The 8,024-nt window shown below is 37.5% G+C and overlaps 2 protein-coding genes across 2 annotated transcripts; one reads left to right on the forward strand and one right to left on the reverse strand.

Moving 5' to 3' along the window:
- Positions 1 to 385: 385 nt before the first annotated feature.
- Positions 386 to 3,395, forward strand: LOC103496704 (sorting nexin 2B-like). The gene is made up of 5 exons (XM_008458669.3): positions 386 to 1,741; positions 2,003 to 2,212; positions 2,549 to 2,809; positions 2,971 to 3,057; positions 3,147 to 3,395. The coding sequence occupies exons 1-5, from the start codon at positions 491 to 493 to the stop codon at positions 3,225 to 3,227; spliced, it is 1,890 nt and encodes a 629-aa protein (XP_008456891.2). The 5' UTR covers positions 386 to 490; the 3' UTR covers positions 3,228 to 3,395.
- Positions 3,396 to 3,423: 28 nt separating this feature from the next.
- On the reverse strand, positions 3,424 to 6,796 carry LOC103496705 (probable leucine-rich repeat receptor-like protein kinase IMK3). Its single transcript, XM_008458670.3, has 2 exons — positions 4,401 to 6,796; positions 3,424 to 4,307 (listed from the first exon to the last, which is right to left on the reverse strand). The coding sequence occupies exons 1-2, from the start codon at positions 6,295 to 6,297 to the stop codon at positions 3,691 to 3,693; spliced, it is 2,514 nt and encodes an 837-aa protein (XP_008456892.2). The 5' UTR covers positions 6,298 to 6,796; the 3' UTR covers positions 3,424 to 3,690.
- Positions 6,797 to 8,024: the final 1,228 nt, after the last annotated feature.

The following is an 8,024-nucleotide window of genomic DNA, read 5'->3' on the forward strand; positions in this document are numbered from 1 at the left end:
TGTTACTAGCTCACACTACTATAGTTAGCTCATATCAGTATAATTAATTTTAAAATATTTATCCATTTCTTCGACCATCAAACTTTTTTGACAAAAAAAAAATCATATAGATTGCTTTAGTAAAATTTTTAAATATAGAAAAAGAATTAAAATTATTATAAAATATAGCAAAACCTATAAAAAAAAAATTCTTATTCCCTCCGTATGTACATTTTTCATGTTTATAAATAGTTTCATTTTTTTCTTGCATCCATCCAAATTTGTGATTATTATTTTATTTTCTTATTCAACATTTATTTTCACAAAAACAAAAACGGATAAGGCAAAGATGTTTATATCAATATATTGTCTTTTTCGTTAAAAATTAAAAACCAACTGACTGACTCACTAAAATATAAATTTGAGAAAATAAATAAAAATAACGAGTTTTATTCGCCAACTCGTAAACCATATACTGAGTCGACTCAGTGAATTTCTCGAGTTCTTAGTAATGTTATTGTTGCCCGCGGGTGATTCACTGCCTCGCCTGCCGTGTTTGCTTCCTTCCCTATGCGGCTTCAGCACTTCTCCCCGAAAAATTTTCCCATCTTCTTCCATTTCTTCACATAAACCACAGTTTTCGCCACTAATCCTTCGATTTCGATTTTGTCTCCAATTGAAATTTGAAGGTCCTTTTGTTGATTTCGCCGTTCTTTTTCCTGATTTTGTTTGTTTTGTGTTTTGTTCTTCTTTCTTTGTTCGATTTGATATGATGAGCCATGGAGATCAGGAGGAGGAGGCGGACCTGCACTCATCTCGTGAAGAAATGGAGAGTTTGGTTCTTGATGATCCTCCCAACGGGCAATCTCACGGTAGGAACGGTCAATTGAGTCGGCCGGTGACGATTAACTATGATCTCTTGCTTTCATCGTCGCCATCTTATGCGGACCGTCAAAGCCCTGATTCGCCTTTTGATTCGTTCCTGGAACCACCTTCTTACGCTGAGGCGATTTTCACGTCTTTTGATTCATCCTCTAATGGTCGTGATGGTAGCCCTGATTTCTCTTCTACGTCGAACGCTTTGAGTTCTGAGTTCTTGAGTATTTCGGTTTCGGATCCACAGAGAATGGATGAGCTAAACAATTCGTTGGTTCCCGGTGGAAGTGGTTACTACACTTATCTGATTACGACAAGAACTAATCTGCCTGAGTACGGAGGGCCTGGATCCGAATTCGGTGTTCGAAGACGGTTCAAGGATGTTGTAGCATTGTCTGATCGATTACTTGAGTCGTACCGTGGGTTTTTCATTCCGATGAGGCCGGATAAGAACGTGGTGGAGAGCCAAATGATGCAAAAGCAGGAGTTTGTGGAGCAGAGGAGGGTTGCATTAGAGAAGTATTTGAGAAAATTAGCATTGCATCCTGTAATTCGGAAAAGCGAGGAGTTGAGAATGTTTCTGGAGGCAAAGGGCTCGTTGCCGTTAGTAAGAAGCACTGATGTAGCTTCAAGGATGCTCGATGGAGCAGTGAAGCTGCCGAGGCAGCTATTTGGGGAACCAACAGCGGCTGTAGATTTGCAGGAGGTGGCAAAACCAGCAAAAGGGGGTAGAGATTTGTTGAGAATCTTCAAGGAGTTGAAGCAATCAGTGGCAAACGATTGGGTTGGGACGAAGCCAATGGTTGTGGAAGAAGATAAGGAGTTCTTGGAGAAGAAAGGGAAATTACTGGACATTGAACAGCAACTAAGTGATGTCTCTCAACAGGTGTGAATCTTGTGCTGTAAAGATTTTCATACTTATCTTTAAGGGAATTTTAGATAACGTGGCATTAGGATTAGGAATTTAGGAATAATGTAAGCATTTTTTAGAAGCTCTTTTAAACCATAGTTAGAAAAGTAGAGTATTAAGTTGTTCTTAAGTCTGAAATATATTGCTGATTGGCCTTAATTTTGGATATGGAAATTGGTGGGGTTCATTTCTTTATATTTTCTAGTAATGTTGCATGTCTTTACCATTGTTTTGAAGGCTGAATCACTTGTGAAAGCTCAGCAAGACATTGGAGAGACAATGGGAGAACTGGGATTAGCATTTGTAAAGCTATCCAAATTTGAGACTGAAGAAGCTATCGTCGAGCCTCAAAGAGTACGAGCTGCTGACATAAAGAATTTGGCCACTGCTGCTGTTAAAGCTAGCAGATTGTATAGAGAACTAAACTCACAAACAGTGAAGCATTTGGTGAGTTCTTGAATAAGTATGTTGCAAGTTTGATTATATTATCTCACTCAGGCGTGTTTGATAACTCTCTTATAAGGATTAAGAAATGTTTTGTCATTATAGTTACAAAATAATTGATTAAATGATTTTATTACAAAGTCATCTGAAACTTACTTTAAACTTAAATGACTTTTATGGCTGCTGTAAAGCTTTCCATCTCGGAAAGTTCAAACTCTTGCTTTGTCCTGGAATTGAATCTCTCTCTACTGATCAGTACTATTAAGTTGATGAAGTCCTTGAAGGAGACTCGCCACATCAATTATCTTGTCCTTATGAGTATCCAATCATCCATTGCAGGATAAGCTTCACGATTACCTTGGAGTTATGTTAGCTGTCAATGGTGCATTTTCTGACCGAGCAAGTGCTCTACTAACAGTTCAGACTCTTTCATCAGATCTATCTTCCTTGCATTCAAGGATTGAGAAGCTTGAGGTTGCTTCATCCAAGATATTTGGTGGAGACAGGTCCAGGCTGCGGAAAATTGAAGAGTTGAAAGATACAATGCGTGTTACAGAAGATGCTAAGACTCGTGCAGTAAGAGAGTATGACCGGATCAAGGTAGATTACCTCATTTATTCTTTGGATAGAAAAGACTACTTGAATCATCTGGCTATTGGCTTTGAAAGACATTTAATTAATTGAATTATGTATGTAAATTAGGTGGATCATTTTAAATTCAAGTCTTTAAAGTGTCGAATATGTGTATGTTTTGAGTGCAGGAAAACAATAGGAGTGAGCTCGAGAGGCTCGATAGGGAGATGCAAGAAGACTTTACACAAATGTTGAGAGGTTTTGTCCTTAATCAGGTTATATTTTGACAACCTTTCCACATACTTCCCCGTCAGTCCGCAGTGTTACAGATTCTAAGTAGCTTAATGGAAGTTCATTTTGGCAGGTGGGATATGCAGAGAAAATGGCAAATGTTTGGGAGAATCTTGCAGAAGAAACTAGACATTACCAGAAAGATCGCAGCTGAAAATTTTGTTTTAGTTTACAAGAAATGTATACAAAAACACACCTTTTCATTAACGAGGAGTTTCTTGTAGTCTTAGCGAGCTGATTGGTGTACATTGTTCTTGTAAACTCTTTCATGGAGCGCATTAAAATCTATTGTATTCAATAAAATCTACTTGCATATTTTACACGATCTGTAGAAGAATTATTCTCAAATGTGATTGCAAATTTACAAGGAAGCGAACTGTTTTTATTACGCTAATATATCTAATACCCAGCAGATATGGAAAACTAATATAACTAGAGTTCTAGTCATTTTACTTGTCAAAGTCGGGAAAAAAATTGGCCTTGTAACAAAATACGAGCTGTTTGTTTTCGCTTGAGAGGCCAACCACATTAAATTCTAAGACAAACACACCCTTAAAAGAATTAAAAGAATCGCGCATTTAAATTCTACACTGCCTTGTTTAGAAAAGCCCTTTTTTTCACTCACTTGTTGAAGGGGCTCCTCCTATTCCATCATCCCCAGAACTTGGAGCAGTTTCTGGCCTAATCTCTTCCAGTTGTTGCAAAACTTGTTGAACTTCCGGTCTTGCTGACGGTGAAGGGTCGACACAATGCAAAGCGAGTTTCAGAGTGTTTAGTAACTCATCTCCAATGGTAGATGCATCTCTCATCAGCTCCAAATCGAAAACTTCATTAGTCCACTCCTCTTTGACGATCGATGCAACCCATTGAGGTAAATCGACTCCGTTCATTGCTTCACCGGGGGACTTACCAGTCAAGAGTTCCAATATGATGACTCCAAGGCTGTAAATATCGGTTTTTGTGTTTGCTTTCTTCAGCTTTGAGAGTTCTGGTGCTCGGTACCCAAGTGCCCCGGCTGTTGCTATCACATTTGAGCTTGCAGCTGCTGTCATCAACCTTGACAAGCCAAAATCTGCAATCTTAGCGTTTATGTACTCATCAAGTAGAATGTTGCTTGATGTCAGGTTTCCATGGATGCTGTTCTCGTGCGTGTGAAGGTGACACAGGCCACGCGTCATACCCTGAGCTATCTTCATCCTTGTTGGCCAATCAATGGACGTGTCCGGTCCACGAGCTGTAGATTTCAAATAGAGTTGAGTAAACAAGCTTGCCAGTAAATACATAAGCTTAAGAAGTGAAACAAGGTACGAAATTTGCAATTACTTACCGTGCAGGAATGTTGCGAGACTTCCATTCGGCATATAATCAAAAACGAGAAGCTTCTCTCCTTTGGGTCCCAAGTAATAAGCTCTTAAAGCTAATAGATTTGGATGTCTGATCTTGCCAAGTATGTTGACCTCTGCTTCAAATTCCTTTTGGCTTTTAGTGATTTTCTCTCTCAATCTCTTCACCGCAACTTGATTTCCATCCTCCAACGTGGCCTTGTAAACAGTCCCATAAGTACTCTTTCCCATTATTTCTGCTGTTGCACACAAAAGACCATCTGCTGTGAAGACCGTTTGCCCGTCGAAATGGACGAGCTTCCCACCAGCATCCCCACCTCCAGCCGCTTCAACTTCACTGCTAGTCGGGGGGACTCCCTTCTCGGCCCTTGCAGCCCCTGCTCCAGCTTCACCACCATCCTTTCCTTTTGAAGCAGCCCTTTTCCTTATCAAGCAGCAGAGCAATATAAAGAAAACTATAACCAATACAAGAAGGAGGGCTCCTGCTGCTATGAGGATTATATCTTTAGTACTTAACTTCCTATGTCGGATTGTCGAACTTTCCGGTGGAGGAGCAGGAGCTTCTTGAGAAGGGGCTGGGGACGGGCACAAAATCGAACCACTGAACCCACAGAGCTGAATGTTCCCAACAAAGGAACTTGCATTGAATTTTTCAGCGAGAGCTGGAGGGACCGGACCCGAAAGGTTGTTGTATGAGACATTTAAGGATTGAAGACCTTGCAAATCAGCAAGGGAAGCTGGAATTTCTCCACTTAGATTGTTCTGAGATAAATCAAGTTGTTTAAGTGTTGAAACGTTCCCTAAAGTTTCAGGAATTTGACCATTGAATCTGTTTCTACTCAAGTTGAGTATAGAGAGGTTTCTCAATCTATCAAAACTTTGGGGCATACTTCCATTAAGGAAATTATTAGAAACATCCAATGTTTTGAGCAGAGAAAGCCTACTAATTTCTTCAGGAATGCCACCATTTAACCTATTGTAGCTAAGGGAAATAACTTGAAGCTCACTTAACTTGCTTAAAGAAGTTGGTATGGTACCTGAGAGCAGATTGCCATCAAGAGTCAGAGACTTGAGCTGAAACACACGGTTTTGCTCGTCACCACCCCAAGAGTCTGGAATGCTGCCTGAGAGATTGTTATGTTGAAGATCAAGGAAAGTAAGGGACACTGAACGAGCAAGAGTAGTTGGAATCGGACCCGAAAGCGAGTTCAAGCTCAAGTTAAGCCAATAGAGCTTGGTGGAGTTGGCCAAAGTAGGTGGTATTGTTCCAGTGAGCAAATTGTTACTAATGTGAAGAGTTTGAAGTACTGGAGAAAGTCCCAATGAAGCCGGAATCGAACCCGAAAGTCGATTATTGAACAACTGAACCCCTCTAAGATTTGGAAGAAGCCCCAATGAAGAAGGGATTGATCCACCAATAGAGTTATCATGTAAACTAAGCTTCCTAAGTGCTTGAAGTTGGCCAATCTTCTCAGTGATTCTACCCCCTAATCCCTTCCATGGAAGCTGTATTACAATAACTTGTCCCTTAGCACATTTAATCCCAGCCCAACCACCAGAACAAGCCCCAAATCCACTATCATTCCAACTCTTCAAAAACCCTTTGGGATCATCAAGCTCTTGCTTAAATGCCTGAAGGGATTGAAAATCAGCTTGAGTCACAACCACACCGTCCCAATCCTGACTCAAAACAGGAACCAAATTAAGCAACAAAAGCAACAAAACAAACCCATTAGGGTTTTGTCTCAGAATCTTCCATTTCTCCTTCTTCTTAAGTGAAAAACAGAACACATCAAGACACTGGGTAAAGAAAACCCCAAAATCCCCAAATGGGTATCTAAAAAGAGAGTTAAAATCAAATGGAGTTTGAGTTTTATCCATAGAAAAACTAAAGAAGAGCAAAGAGAAGGGTGAAAGAAGATGAAAAGAGCATAGGGAAAAGAAGAACGGAAGCAGAGGAAGAAGGAAGGGTTATGTAGAGAGGTCTAAGAAGTGGGGTTTTTCAGTGAAGAAAGAAGAAGAAGAGCACGTGAATACCTGAAAGAGAGAGAGAGACACAAATGTCAGGTGGATGCAATAAGGGAGCAGAGGCTCTTTCCTTGATTATCTCTCTTGTTTGATGAGCTTAACGGCTAGTTTTTTTGGGTTTGATTCTGAAACAGTTTATTGTGATTCTCTAGGGTTCAGGGTTGTTTTTATATTTTTGGGAAGAGGATTGAAAATGGGGGATGGTGGTAATAGCGCTCCTCTCCAACGGCTATGTCTTTTGTGTTTTCAGTAATGGGATCCACCGGCTAAGGACATGAGAGAGTGAAACAAAGGATAAATTCCTTGGAAATAGTGCAATACTATTTGAGTTTAGGGTTTTAAAGTTGGGTTCAAAATCATAATACTAAATCCATCTCTTATATATTTCTATCCACATTTCTATATTTGATATCAACATAACGAAATTATTATTCATTACATCGAAAACTTTCCCATTTGTAGTTTGCACAATAAAATTTATATATTTTAAAAATAAGTACAATTGAAGATGTGACTCTTTAATTTACCATACAATACAATAGATACTATTTGTATACATCTATTCGAAATCGAAGTCCTTAGTACATTGATTCTTCCAATATATATTTGACATACAAAAAAGTAAAAGAAAAAAATAAACACTTGAAATTATAGTATTAAAAAAAGATAATTTTATAAAATCCAAAGTTAAGAATATATATCTATATATATAATTTACTTGAATGAAAGTAGTAATTAATACAGTCAAATAATATGTTTGAAATAATATGTTTCTTTCATGTGAATTTATAGTTGATATGTTAATAATATGTATAATATGTAATTATTATATGTTCTATCTAAAGAAAGAATTAGAAAGATTACACGTGGAAATTTTCTCCTTAGTTTACTTAAATATAAATAAACTAAAGGGAAACTTTCATAAATATTATTTACGACTCGTGTAACAAAATCCATAAAGTCAGTCAATTTTTAAATATTTCAGATTTGTCCTTCCATTTTTTTTCTCTTCCTCGCGATTTCTTTCATCGTCTTCTTGTTGTGATTTTTTTCATCGTCTTTCTTCTTTTTTCTTTTGTGCTGCGATTTTTTTTCCATCGATTTCTTCTTTTCCTCTTTTTTTTTCTACTGCGATTTCTTTCCATTGTCTTTATTCTTTTCTGATTCTTTTGTTACGTCGTTTAATGTTTTCATCGTATTTCTTATTTCTCTCTTTTTTTTCGCTGTGATTTATTTCCATCGTTTTTCTTATTTTCTTTTTTTTTTAAGTCGTTTAAATTTTGGTAACCAAATCTAAACGACCGTATTAAAAAAATAGCAAAATCTAAAAGATCGTGTATAAAAAATTTTTAAAAAAATCATTTAGATTGGAGAGTAGCCAATTGTAAAGGATCATATAAAAAAAAGTAAACGATTGTGTAAAAAAATAAAACATCGTTTATAAAGAATCTTAAAAAATATCATTTAGATTGGAGTAGTCAAATGTAAACGATCGTGTAAAAAAGTAAACGATCGTGTAGAAAAAAATAAAAGATCGTGTATAAAGAATCTTGTAAAAAAATTATTTACATTGGAGTAGC

This window comes from Cucumis melo, chromosome 10 (assembly GCF_025177605.1).
Source record: "Cucumis melo cultivar AY chromosome 10, USDA_Cmelo_AY_1.0, whole genome shotgun sequence".
Classification (NCBI taxonomy): domain Eukaryota; kingdom Viridiplantae; phylum Streptophyta; class Magnoliopsida; order Cucurbitales; family Cucurbitaceae; genus Cucumis; species Cucumis melo.

Bases quoted from the DNA above. Each gene is read 5' to 3' on its own strand.
- LOC103496704 (XM_008458669.3), top strand. From the start codon at position 491: ATGTTATTGTTGCCCGCGGGTGATTCACTGCCTCGCCTGCCGTGTTTG. The intron at 1,742-2,002 runs GTGTGAATCTTG...ATTGTTTTGAAG, and splicing joins TAAGTGATGTCTCTCAACAG to GCTGAATCACTTGTGAAAGC. The intron at 2,213-2,548 runs GTGAGTTCTTGA...CATCCATTGCAG, and splicing joins CACAAACAGTGAAGCATTTG to GATAAGCTTCACGATTACCT.
- LOC103496705 (XM_008458670.3), bottom strand. From the start codon at position 6,297: ATGGATAAAACTCAAACTCCATTTGATTTTAACTCTCTTTTTAGATAC. The intron at 4,308-4,400 runs GTAAGTAATTGC...TGAAATCTACAG, and splicing joins TCTCGCAACATTCCTGCACG to CTCGTGGACCGGACACGTCC.